The sequence below is a fragment of the Carassius auratus genome, chromosome 8 (genome assembly GCF_003368295.1).
Source record: "Carassius auratus strain Wakin chromosome 8, ASM336829v1, whole genome shotgun sequence".
Lineage (NCBI taxonomy): Eukaryota > Metazoa > Chordata > Actinopteri > Cypriniformes > Cyprinidae > Carassius > Carassius auratus.
Genome location: NC_039250.1, coordinates 22,363,208 through 22,377,452, shown reverse-complemented (window position 1 = coordinate 22,377,452; position 14,245 = coordinate 22,363,208). Strand labels below are relative to the sequence as shown.

The 14,245-nt window shown below is 37.1% G+C and overlaps 1 protein-coding gene across 1 annotated transcript; it reads right to left on the bottom strand.

Moving 5' to 3' along the window:
• Positions 1 to 5,544: 5,544 nt before the first annotated feature.
• On the bottom strand, positions 5,545 to 11,000 carry emilin3a (elastin microfibril interfacer 3a). Its single transcript, XM_026270331.1, has 4 exons — positions 10,036 to 11,000; positions 9,174 to 9,293; positions 8,191 to 9,062; positions 5,545 to 7,925 (listed from the first exon to the last, which is right to left on the bottom strand). Exons 1-4 carry the CDS (start codon positions 10,182 to 10,184, stop codon positions 5,974 to 5,976), a joined length of 3,093 nt encoding a protein of 1,030 aa, XP_026126116.1. The 5' UTR covers positions 10,185 to 11,000; the 3' UTR covers positions 5,545 to 5,973.
• Between the last annotated feature and the right edge of the window lie 3,245 nt (positions 11,001 to 14,245).

Below are 14,245 nucleotides of genomic sequence, written 5' to 3'. Positions count from 1 at the left end.
ATATGCAGTATCACAGGATTTAAGCCTGCGATATTGAGGTATATTTTCAGATGTACATATAAAAATATATATGCTTATTCTTTAAGAGATAGATGAACTGCTATAGTGTGAAATGTCCATGAATTGCATCAAAACATCACCGGAATGCCAGTTTAGATTATTTTTCTGCTCGATCAATCAATCGAAATGCAGATGATCAGAAATATCTGGTGTATATGATAGCTCGACCTCTCGGCCGGAATCAAGGGGGTTGTTTAAATTAGCTACGAAATGTATCAGTTGAACCATGTTCATGGCAGGTTAACAGATGCAATAAAGTCTTTAAAGTTATTGTTTTGTATAGTATTCAAACAGTATATATTAAAGTCTATCACTTTCCGATGCAAGGATGCTGAGTAAACATTTTATTAATCTAGTAAATGCACCAGATTAGTTTTTACCCATCATTTTATTTAGGGCTGATGCAGCAGATGTTGTTATGATGAGATCCTTTATATTATTGCATGATCAGATGCTCATAATGCAAGCTTACCCAGACTTATAGCTATCTATTTGATATTTTTCAGACTATTTAATTTGCCTGCGACTTTGAGGAAAACCAGGTTTCGCTTTTGGGTAGAAGGCCGTCGGCCTGCTTAATGTATTAGCGTGTCTCTCCCTCCCTCGTTCTCTCTCTCTTTCTCTTCCATTCTCTGCTCTGGCCCACTCTTCCCCTCTTCTAAATGAATATGCTACTCAACTTCTCCGTTGTTAGTGGTGTTTGATATGTCTTGTGAAACTCTCGATGCCTTTGGGTTGTGCTGTATTTAATGTGTATGATATTATCTTAGCGTTTATGAAGATATTGATGAAAATGGTTATGACCATGCTGAAAACTCAATCACCAAAACTATCCAGAAATTCTGTTGTATTGTTCTATGGAATCCACAAAGGAAATTCAATAAAAAAAATAAGTGATCCTGTTGAAAAAAAGTTTTTTGTTGCTTCTGTGATTCAATAATTATATTTTAGTTGATTGTATAATTAAAATAAAATGTGTTTTTGTTGTTGATCTACCGTGTCACAAATTCAAATTTCATGTTAAAGCTTTAATGATCAACAGGCTTACTCATGATATATTTTCCATATTTACAATTTTTGTGGTTTTTGCAAGAATAATGGTAGAGCATCCGGTCTCAGGAAGTAGCACTTGGCAAGTTTCTCTTACTAATAGGGTTGCCAGGTCTGTGTATGAAAAGCACCCCAATTCCTAATGAAAACTTGTTTAAGTGTAAGCACACACACACAACGATATGAGCGTGTGTGTGTGCTTACAAAAAGTTTTCATAAAGAACTGGGCTGCTTTTGATATGCATTATTGTTTATTTATTTATGTTGTTTACTTATGTCAAATACTTCAATATTTAATAAGTACCTTAACCATTAGGCCTAACTACAAACCAAATAACTAATATAGACTGTTGCAAATCAATTTATTTCACCACCAAAATGTTTAATGCTACTCATGTATGCATTTACACAAAATTGAATAATGTAAATAACCTATTAAAAAGTGAAACCAAAATATGACTAAAATCGATGAAATTTATAATTATTGCTCTCGATATTGCAATAATGATCCTTAATTTTTTTCTTAATTGATTAAACACACTTGTCCATTCAGACATTACATTTCAAAACATTCAGCACACTGGCTGGAACTGAAGCTCAATGGCCAAAATTACTCATTTTGTTTGCAAAATTTTCCAACACAAAACAAAAAAATTGCAACATAATTAAATACTTCCATCAAACACCACAGCTTGTGGTCAAATTAATTTATTCTTTCAACCAATTATAACACAATGGACAACAAAATACAAAACACAGCTATCATTAAATTATACTGTTCAAACTCAGAAGTGTTGAATATGGTAAAAAGGAAACTTCTGGGTGGTAATATATAAAAAACAAAATGAAGAGTTAAAATACTCAGAACTTCATATTGGATGTTTTCCCTTGTAGTGTTGCAATGCACCAATGGAAATACCTCCTCATATGGCAAATCAATCAACAGCCCTCTCTCTTTATGTGAAACCAGTCTTTAATTCAGTGCATCAAGAAATGTGGTGAGACATTCTGTATTGAACTGATAGTTTGTATGTGTCAAAGTACATCATTGGATATGGCAGCACAAATGTGTGATGTGCCCCTTGAGCTTCAAGTACATTATTCTCTAAAAATGCAAATTCATAAAGCAAATTATTCCAGTTGCATGTAACTGTATAACATTGCATTACAATATAAAATTTCAAACAAAGCATATCAAAATTGATATTATGACAAACACAAAAACAGGACTGATGAAACATCTGCATTACTGGAGACAAAGCTTTTTCTGCCAATAGGGCAATATGGTGAAGTTAAAATACACAATGGAATATGGTAACATTGTGATTTACCTGTTGTTATTGAAAAAAAAAAAAAGTCTGGCAATAGATGCCACAGTGCTCTAACTCAGAATGGGTTGGACCCTTTGAATTTCATTTGAAACTTGAGCTGTATTTTCTCCTTTTACAGTAATGCAGCTACTCCACCAAGTATCCAGACTCCCCTCTCTGGCCCTCTGCCATGCTCGCTTACACTCCTTCCATGCCTTTGGTCTCTTTGATCCTTACTTGCAAATAGCAGGACAGAGGAGGAATCTTTTACAGAGAGATGAGGACTGATTGCTGATTGAAGAATTGTGCAAATGAGTTTCACACAGGTGCACTACAAATTCATAATTATGCAAGTACTTTATATCAGCTTTGAATAAATGTTTTCCTTTTGTTCAACACAATGAATCCAAAGTTCAATGAGATCTGTAGTGAAATAGGGTTTGAAAAAATGTGTGAAACAAATGAAAAAGTCTTTTGTGCAAGATGATGTGAGATGATGAAGATCAAGTGGATCAGTTTCATTAACCGTGTCTTAGCAAATTAGAAAATCTGCATTGTAGATGAATACTTTTTTGTGTGTGTGTGTGTGGGGGGGGGGTGTTAGCATATTCATTACACTGAGGTACAAGGGGCAACTTGAGTTATGTACAAATATTCAAACCCCCCCACCCCGTATCTACAGAGTGAAATAAGACCACATCTGCTGGAAAACCGTGGACTTGGCAACAAGCAACACAGCAGCAGAGATGATGAGAATGTGGAGTCTTGCGTCATTCACTGTAACTCTTATGGGTGGGTGTTGCTTTATGTTGTGCAATAGATGTATGTGGTTCATTTCGTCTCTACAAACGCACTGTGAAAGCATCCCATCCAAGTGATTTATTCAACAGCTTCTTTTCAGGTATTTAATGCATCAAACATATCACAGATTACGATTAAGATTTTAAATAATTTATAACCCACTATAAATACTATAGTAGGCTATATTTTATATTTATTGGTTAAGTGTATATTTAGTTAGTTTTATGTATAGTATAGTTTTATGCTTAACAATTTATAAAGGCTTGTGAAGTTTGTTGTTAAGTTGTAAAGTGTGGCAACTACCTGTTTACGTGTTCTTTGTGTTTAAAGATTAAATATGTATCCTCTTTGGTTTTAAAATACAGCGCTTCCTGTCTGCATAACTTCTTGTCTCTTTTTGACTGCTCTGTAAAATAACATGTAAAATGCTATTTGATATTGCATTAGTTCATAGTGAGAGAGAGCGTTCATTATTAAACAGTAACATGTAAAGATTGTAACAACCTCATTTTTATATGGTGAAATTTTATTATTTTGACTCTTCAAATTAACCATTGGTCTTCCATTAGCATACATCTAGGTCCTAGGTCTTTTTTTTTTTTTTTGAGCATTATGCACATTGTATGTTAGTGTACCTGCTTCTTTATTATTTTTAATCAAGCTACAGGATCAAGATGGTAGACACAAAAGAAGATAACCAGCCACGTTCAGCCACTGAACAAAACACAAAATTCATCTGGTCACCCAAGGGGATGATTTTAGCTCTTGAAATTGTAAGTCTGCCCAGAGTTATTCAAGATTCATGCTGATTTCAAATCAATAATGTACTAATCTGATTGGTTTAAAGTAGTATTAAGCATAATAATTTTATTTGATACATATTACAAGCTGTTTATCTTGAGCAAATGTGTGTGTGTGTGTGTGTGTCATGGATCAGAGAAATGCATATATGTATACAGTACCTTTTTAAAAATTATTTTACTGTTTGTTTTAATAGGCTCTGTGCACCATTATGACTATCTGTAAAGCAGTATCCTTTGAATGTTACTTGTGGGGCTGCATTACAGAGCTGGTCTGGGCCATTCTCATATTCATCATTTATGCCATGGACCTACTTACCCACCTGTACTTATCACTGATGTATTTCCAATGGCTGGTAAAAAAAAATTGTGTACTCGATATTGGATTGTCTTTCTTTCTTTATTTAGACCAATTACTTGCCCACTATGTTATAAGTGCAGCTTACTCAATACCTTTTTACTCTCAACCTCTTTTTTTTTTTTTTACTGGAAAATACATTGAAACAAAGGCATATGTTCTCCTTCATATTGTAGGACTTATTCAGAGCAATCACAGGATCAGTCCTCCTTTTTGTTACTTCTCTTATCTGTCTTCGCTGGGGATGGGAAATTTCCGGGGGAGTTGCTGGTTCGGTGAGTAAACTGGCAAAGACTGCGTTTGTGGCTGAAAGGATAATCTTAAAAGATTAAGTAATAAAAGTTATCGGTTACTCTGCCCTGAAATTAATATCTAATAGTGTTGCTGTCAAACTCTCTTAACAAATTTTACTAAATTAGATTCTAACATACTCTTCAGTGATTATAAGATGTGATTATGTATAGGAACGATTGATTTTCTTATTTTCTGTTTAGCATTTTATGACCCTTGTGCTTCCACCATTGTTTCTTTCACACTTTTTCATGTTTGCTCTTTGTTTAAGATCTTTGGTTTGCTGACAGCAGCAGTGCTTGGATATGATGCTTTTGGCATAATCAAACGCATAAAACATCTGAAACAGGAGGAGGCGACTGTGACTGCTAGTAAGTATCAGCACCAACATTCCTCAATAATCACTATAAAGTCATTTGCTGTGGTTTTAAGTGTCCTTTCCAAAGCTTAGAATCCCTTAAAGAAAGAAAACATATTAGAACTTGGATGTTGGTTTCACAAATACACAAAATTACACGTCAAAAAACAGCATAATTTCTTCTTTCTGTGCAGTTTTTCTTCCATTTTGGCCAGGCTTTAATGATACAACAGCTCAACTAATTGTTTTACATGTTCTCTCTTTCCTTCCCAGATGTTATGGTCGAAAATGTGGTTCACTGAATACATCAGGAACTCCTAAAGTTTTCACATTCTGTATGTTTACAGTTGATAATTTTGTATATTTTTGTCATTTCTTGTTAACATCTAAAAATCTAGATTAAAATGACAACATTTTCAAATATACTTGTTCATGTTATGAAACTAAAGAGTGTAATTATTAGCCTGTTGCATATTTGCTGTTGGAGATCAATAATACACATTAATATACAAAAAATTAAGTGAGATTTTAACATTTTATTAAGAACCAGCTTTTACAAAACCATATATATTAAGGTATAAACACAAAAAAAGAGTTCAAAAGGTTGTGTTCCCAAAATTGAAATTTACCTATATGCCTCTCTAATTCAAAAACCCTACAATAAAAAAAATATTCACAATATCAAAGTAAGACATTTAATACACTTAACCATAAAATTGCTTAGTAAAAATGAATAAAAGACAAAAAATAATAATAATAAAAGACTAATGATTTAAAAAAAATAAAAAAAACATACAAAACAGCAGCACCACAGACTGGGAAGACTGATTTTCAATACTGATCAAACCATAGATGTTGGAAAGAAAAGAGTCTCCTGAGGAAGATACTATATAATAGTATCTGTGAGGAAAAACTGTATGCACATTATAAAGTGCACTTGAATTATTAGTTACCTCTGTACAGTGTGGGGACTGCAAACTGGTCTCCTCTGGGATGAGCCGGTTCTGTTGTGTGTTGTTCTGCCATTTCTTGTGTTGCAGTTAAATTGTCCCCAGCTACTCTAGTAGATCCAGATGGTCCAGTGCAGTTTTGGATGCTATCTCTGAGCTCAGACAGCTGGTGAGAATGGTTAACAAGGGTGCTATTTACATGAGACAGATACCCATCAGAGTGTCTCTCCAGCTCTCCTCGGATTCTTTCCAGGTCGTCAGCCAGGTGTGCCAGGCCTCCACACTGACCCTCCACGCGAGCAACACGACCCCCGACTTCAGTCACCTCTTTCTGGACACCCATAGCAGTGGAACGGCAACCCTGGAGCTCTCCGGCCACTCTGCGCCTCAGATCCTGGAGTTCCCCTTTCAGACGGGTCAACTTTCGCTCCCCAGTACCCAACATAGATGCCTGTCGCCCCACCAGCTGAACCACACCCTTCACCTGCTGCGCAAGCCTTTCTTCTCTTTCTTGCCAGGTGAGGTTGGTTTGGCCGACCTCTCTGATCACAGAGCCGAGAGACTCTTGCAAGCCACACAGAGACCTGTTAACGGAGTTCACGCTAACTTTCAGCAGGGTCACCTCACCCTGAAGACCTGCCTCCACTTGTTTCTCTGCCAACTGGACAAGAAGGTTATGTAGAGTGGCATTGAGGTTGTTCAATCTCTCTACTTGTAAATCAAGTTTCCCATTCATTTCCGTGTGGTTTTCCTCACTTCCCTCATCCTCAGTTCCCAAAGGAGCGACATATCCTGTAAGAACAGGCTGTGGAACACAAGATGAAGTGCACATGACCTCTATGGATTTGAGTTGTTTCTGTAAGCGGTCCAAATCATCCTCAACTCTTCTTCTGAGCGATTCTACTTCTGTCTCCTGTGTGGGCACAGCCTGACCCTCTAGTAAAGTTGGTGTTGTGACATTACCTAGCTCCTCCACTGCAGCCAAAAGACGACTTTCAAGAGCCTTAAGCTTCCCCTCCAATTGTACCTCCAGTTTGCTAGGCCCTCTTTTGTTTGGTTCCTCTTGATTTAATGCAATGTTCATCTTGGATTCCACATAGGCCAATCGGCCTTCCAACATGCCCTCTATATGGTCCTTGTGTCCACCAAGTTCGGCACGTAAATGAATTTGGGACTCATTCAAGCCACCCACTGACTGCTCCACATGAATAAGCCTTTCAGTTAGACCTGATATGGCAATGCAGCAACCCTCTTCAGGCTCCAGGTCTTGAAGCTGAGCCTGCAGTTTTTGGAGTTCTGCCTGTAATCCTATGGCCCTTATGTCTAGGACTTGCTCAATTTGCTCTTGTCCATCCAAACGTTCCTCTTTACACTGAAGGCGCACTTCTGCCATACGACTCTCGCATCGCTCCTCAGCACTCTCCACACGCTTTTCAAAGCCATCTAAGACGGTCACCCGAGATTCACTCATTTTGGACTCTACCATTGCCTCCAGGGCCTTTTGAAAGTGAGTTTGTGTGAGGTTCACTGACCCATTTGACAGTCTTTGAAGGGTGTTGTTGTGACCCACGACTGCTCCTCTCAACTCTTCAATCTCAGATGCCTTTGACACAAGCTCTGCTTGTAGCTCTGAAACCTTTTCAGCCAAATCGACCAAGTTTGGGAACTGACCCACCACATCTGAACCCTCAATATCTGGTGCACCTCCAGGCAAATCTCCGAAACCCACAGAGGTGTCCCTGGACAGGGAAGGAGCAGCGATAGGACTGGGTCCTGCAGAAATAAGAGCAGTCAACATTCGGTTGGCATCTTCACGGAGGGAAGCACGCAAGCTGTCCTCCAGGCCTGTCACAGTACCACGGAGAGTCTCTAGACCAAGAGAGAGTCTCTGCACATCCTCTTCTATCCTATCCAACCGCTCATCTTCAATACTGTTGTCATCATGATCTGTAATGCATTATATTTATTTAGTTAGTCTGAACACACTTGCAGCTTTATTTTGTACAAATAAATGATCTAATATATATATATATATATATATATATATATATATATATATATATATATATATATATATTAGATCATTTATTTGTACAAAATAAAATAATTTATATATATATATATATATATATATATATATATATATATATATATATATATATATATATATATATATACAAGAGTGTGTAACTGTAAATTATAGCTCATTTACCTTGGTTTGTTTCACTTCCACCAGAGGGCGCCTGTGCATTAGGAACAGGCTCTGTCTCACTATGTTCTGGTATAGAACTATAGTGATCTGGCTGTGGATTCTGGTAGTCTGTGATTGGCTCATTCTCTTCTGGGATTAAATCATGGCCAAGATCTTGAGGCTCTGGCATCGGTTCAGGATAATCTATTTCAGGTTCCTGGTGGTCTGGAGAAGGTTCAGCTGAGGTATATCGGGAAGAGGGACCAGTATTAGGGCTGGAGTATTCATTCATGCCATTGGGTGGTGTTTGAGGTTGATTCCAGGGGTTTCCGTTGAAGCTGGGATGGGGAAATTGCCCTTTAAATGAAGGCACTAGACCCTCTTGAGAGGGATTAGGACCTTTAAATGAAGGCATCGGACCCTTCTGCATAGGCCAGGGACCCTTCTGTGCAGGCATATGCCCTTCAAAAGGAGGCATGGGACCCTTCTGTGCAGGCATGGGCCCTTTAAAAGAAGGCATAGGACCCTTCTGTGCAGGCATGGGCCCTTTAAAAGAAGGCATAGGACCCTTCTGTGCAGGCATGGGCCCTTTAAAAGAAGGCATAGGACTCTTCTGTGCAGGCATGGGCCCTTTAAAAGGAGGCACAGGACCCTTCTGCATTGGCATTGGCCTGTTAAAAGTTGGCATAGGACCCTTCTGCATTGGCATGGGCCCTTTAAAACGAGACATAGGGCCCTTCTGTGCAGGCAGTGGTCCTTTGAATAGGGGCCTTGCTTTCATTCCATATATCGCAGTACAACCAACACCTGCATATCCAGGACAGCATTTCCACTCCAGCTGTGTCATAGTCTTATATGCAACTTTATACATGGGTTTGTAGTACATGCGATACCTGTAAGAACAGACCGGGTGTCAAAATTAGCTAAATGTAACAAATGCTTTTTTATAGAAATATATATTTATATAAAAATGAATGACAGTTAAACAGTTACTAATAGCTTACTTTATAGTTGGGCATTTCTGACCCCAAGCACACTTATTGTACTCTGGCTTCATGAAGGGAGTCGCTCCATCCTGAATAGTGAACGAGACAGTCTTCTCCACAACATCTGCACAGTGGTTCCTGAAGAGATACAATTATATAACACTCAATAATTGAAGTTGTCAATAGCAAGAAAACCAAATATTCCCTCTTTCTCAACACTGAAAGAATCTGCTATTTGCTTTGCTGTACTCAATATGCTATCTTACCTAAATACAGTAAATGCACCTTTATATATTAACATTAGCCAACCAGTAGTTAATACAAACTAACAATAAACAGAATTTCAACATTCATTTTTCTTGGTTTACATTTTCTTACATTTATTTTAACATAAAAAATACACACACTAACATTGTTTTATAGTTCCACTAACAATTACAGAATATATAATCACATTAAGCAAAATTAATTAATTCTATATAAATTATCATTGTTGTTGGTGATACCTAATGCATTTACTAATGTTAATGTAAATATCTCATTGTAAACATTTTTATTCTTTATGAATTCACTAAGTTTGAGGAGATTTTTGATAGCGCCTCAATGTAAACTAAACATATTGCACCCAACAGTAATACCAAACTGGAAAATGTATTTGAAAATGAAAAGCTTTTAGTGTCTATAGGAAAAGTTGGACAGGTGGTCCTGTATCATATTTTCTTAACTATGATCTTAAACAGCATCTCACATGATGTTGGAATGGAAGATTCCTTTTTATTGCCTCCCATATGTGTCTGAAATTATTTCATAAAATCAAACCGCTAATTCACCACCTGTGCCATCAGTTTAGAGAAAGAATATTTCACTCGTGGATACTCACTTATGCCTGGCTGTTGGTTTTGCTGAGTTGTACTGTGGATGGGGTCCAGAATAGAGGCTGTATCGGTTTGGCGCAGGTTGAAATGCTGCCACAGTCAGAAAAGAACTCCAAAAAAGGAGAAAACCTTGCAAATTTATCTCCAATAACATGATGTTTGTATATTATCAATGCTAGGGAAAAACGAAGAAACTAGAGGAAAGTCCCTCTTTTCCACCAAAACAGTAGCTAAAAAACTTCACCAAAAATTGAGCATAGACCTAAAAATTGACATATGCCTTGTGTTACGTAAATAAAAGTGTGATGCTAGCTAGTTTCACATCTGTCCATGTTGGTCTTAGTCAATACTAAAAAAAAATCTCAGTGTCTAAAAAGGACACTATCTGCTCCAGTTGTGGTGGTGATGCTGAGATTCCTGCAGACTGCTGGGACTGAGACTTCTGGTCACCTCATAAAACACCAGACCTCATTTACATAGATCCACCTACTATGCCACCTAACACAATTTACACAAAGGTGCTATTTTTGAGACCTGATCCACACAGTACAACAGTGATGCTCAGAGATTTGTAGGAAATACTTCAAGATGGATAAATAATAGTTATAATTTTGAGTATGTATGAAATAATTACAAAACAAATCAGGGTCAATTAATAGTAATTATCATCGACTGATATCAGTTTAAAAATGAGATCTTGCCTTCTGAAATGTACAGGTGTATGTCTGGTGTCATGATGTCACATTTGATAGCGTTTATATTATATCTAGTTATGGGAATGTGTCTTTAAAACCCTTGGTCAGATGTAAAGTGTCTGATTATTGGCCATTTTCTGAACACTAAATGATACAGGAGCATATGGCTATGCAGATAATCTAAAAAAGCATATGGACTCACTAGCTGCAGGCTGCAGTCACATGCTCACACACACAAACACAGACACAGCCATATGGAACAAATACAGTTTAACTCCGATAAACACTGAGAGCTGGACTGTAAATACTAACGATTACCTGGCAATAGCAAAATAGCTCTAATGAAAAATATACAATGTGAAAGAGAATCTTTCCTGTTGACCATGCTTGTCCCATATAGGATTAATTGCAAAGCTGAACAAACGAACAATCATTGAAGTAACCGCTCCTTTCTCTTTATTGCTATGACATCCGCCCACAGTACTTGTATCCATGGTTGTCACTATGGTAGTGATCGAGGTCTGTGGTGGTGCTGCAAACTTTGAACTATAGGTCTGTGGATAAAGTGAGAATTCCAAACACTCTTTACTACTCATAGACCTTAATTGTGCACAGCCCCAAAAAGTCGCCCATAACACACCACCAGCAAACACACACACTACCTCAAACCTCCCCTCTAAAAGACCACAAGGGCAAAACACACCATGCCTTTGTTTAGTTGCAGTGGTTAATTAGCCAACAATGTTTACTCTGTTTCCAAGGGCTGTGCTGCTCTAATGTGGAGGGTCAGGAATCTGTATAAACAGACTCACATTTTAACTTTTCCATATTTGCAAAAGCTCCGCTGATGTAGTCATGCAGGTCTGAAATAAAGAAATCTGTAAATAATGGTTGGTATGACTTTTTTGGTATGAAAAAAAAAAAACTGGGTAAACATGTTTCTTTAATTTTGGACAATTTTGACATCAATCTGTAATAATTTATTTCTTTATTTTTTTAATTATAAATTGATTAAAAATGAAGTTTGGACATGATATTTACTTTAATTTCTTCTTTATGTACATTATTTATTTATTTACATCCATACTCAAAAATTATTTGATGATGATGATGTTGGTCAGTTTACTTAACTAATATGATCCAATGCAACTTCATTTCTGTACATTTTGTGACATTATATTTCATGGTGTTTGATCCTCTAAACTTTCTAAAACAAAAATGTACTTATTGCTGCTGCATTGCATTAATTATTATTAGCAGTATTTTTTGGCATTAAAGGGATAGTTCACCCAAAAATGAAAATTATGTCATTAATGACTCATCCTCATGTCGTTCCAAAACAGTAAGACTCAGTTTAAGATATTTTAGATTTAGTCTGAGAGCCTTCTGTCCCTCCATTAAAAAAAGTATGTATGGTATACTGTCCATGTCCAGAAAGGTAAGAAAAATATCTTCAAAGTAGTCCATGTGACATCAGAGGGTCAGTTAGAATTTTTTGAAGCATCAAAAATACATTTTGGTCCAAGCAGCATTTTCTTCTCTTCCGGGTCTGTTGTGAGAGAGTTCACTGCAGTGTAGTGATGTCCGGTTCGCGAAAGAATCATTCGATTTAACTGGATCTTCTTGAACAGTACACTGACTGAACGCGCGTCCCATTTACGACTGATTGGAATTCATTAACACACACACACATTTCACTATCACATCTGACGTTTACAAAGTTTTTGTGAATCAAGAGAAGAGTTTTCGGGAAGTTCTCTTTACGCGCAAATCACTCAGATATTTACTCGTATATTTATGAATGTTTCATGAATGAGACCCAATCAGTTCAGAATCATTCACCAAAAGAACAGTTTGGTTCAGATGCGCTGTGTGTCAGTCTGCTTCACACTGATTCACACATGCGCAGTATCATCAGCTCCTAGGTTCTTGTGAATGCACTCACAACAGCACTGACAAAGAGAAGACAATGCTGAATAAAGTCATAGTTTTTGCTATTTTTGGACCAAAATGTATTTTTGATGCTTCAAAAATTCTAACTGACCCTCTGATGACACATGGACTACTTTGAAGATGTTTTTATTACCTTTCTGGAAATGGACAGTATACAGTACATACAGTTTCAATGGAGGGACTGAGAGCTCTTGGACTAAATCTAAAATATCTTAAACTGTCTTCCGAAGATAAACGGAGGTCTTATGGGTTTGGACGACATGAGGGTGAGTCATTAATGACATAATTTTAATATTTGGGTGAACTAACCCTTTAATAGAAACAGGGTTGGGTTTCTTGTTTCCAGTATGTTTTGCATGGGACTGGATAGGGAGATTAATATTAGTTTAAATTAAGTCTTATTTAAAAGACTGATAAAATCGTTTAATTTTTTTGTCATATTCAAAATCTAGGTCTGGGAAAAGTTACATATAGACGGTTATTAGTGTGCTGTTCATATATATATATATATATATATATATATATATTTTTTTTTTTTTAGGGAAAGAAACCAGTTAAAAACATCTTCATACGATTCCTCACTCACTTTTTTTTTTTTCAATTAAGAAATTTTCTCTCCCAAATCAATATTTCATGTCGATGTCATCAACAAAGCAAAGACCTTGAGGATGATTCAAACCTCTGCTTCACGTTGGTGTCCTGATCACCCTGTCTTGGTTTATTATGTGTCTGACTGCTCATTGTCCAACTTTGTATGTGAGGTCTTTTTAAAAGACCACATACCATAGGTCTGGCTTGCTTCAAATGGCTTTCTAAAGAAATGACTCCCGAATGTTAAGTATGTTTGTCTGCGTGACACCACCCTCACATTATTCACCAACTGTTTGACAAAACATGCACAGTATGTTGTCGGCACTGGCTTTCCACTACCACTCCGGGCACACATACAACATTCTTCACAACCACCTCCACCCAGGAAGTCCACAGGACATGACATCACAATGAACCAGCTGTTCAGGCCTCCAACTCTCATAATGCTGTTCTGTATTCAGTAGTGGGCAGAACCCGTGTTCATCAGGTGTAATGATGTGTTACACCTCAAGCAGGGTGGAGCCCTTTTTCATTTCAATCACAATTTGCACCTTGTAGAAGCCAAAACTAGTGAATGATTTAAAGAGCGCAAAACATGGTAAATAGGCAATGGGGTGTGTGCGGGGTCAAATGTTCATTTTAAGGGGACAGAAACCATGAGCAAAAGTTTTAGTAAAGCCTTTGACATGAATAAAGATGTATTATTTATCTTTGATACTTTTGCATTTTTTTCCGTTGTCTTTGTCTTCAAAAAATTAGCACCAACCATCCACATTCAACTCCTTGTGGTGAAATCAGTCAAGTCAACTGTGTGTTTGTCCTCTCAAGACTGTTATGTTTGGTGTGAAGTGTGGCTGATGCCTGGCACCTTCCCACCACACTGAAACTTACGGACACAAGACTGAGAATGTTTGTTCTCTGTCCAGAACCAAGATTGACCATCAGTTTTTTCTCTTTTCACCAAAACTGCAAGACA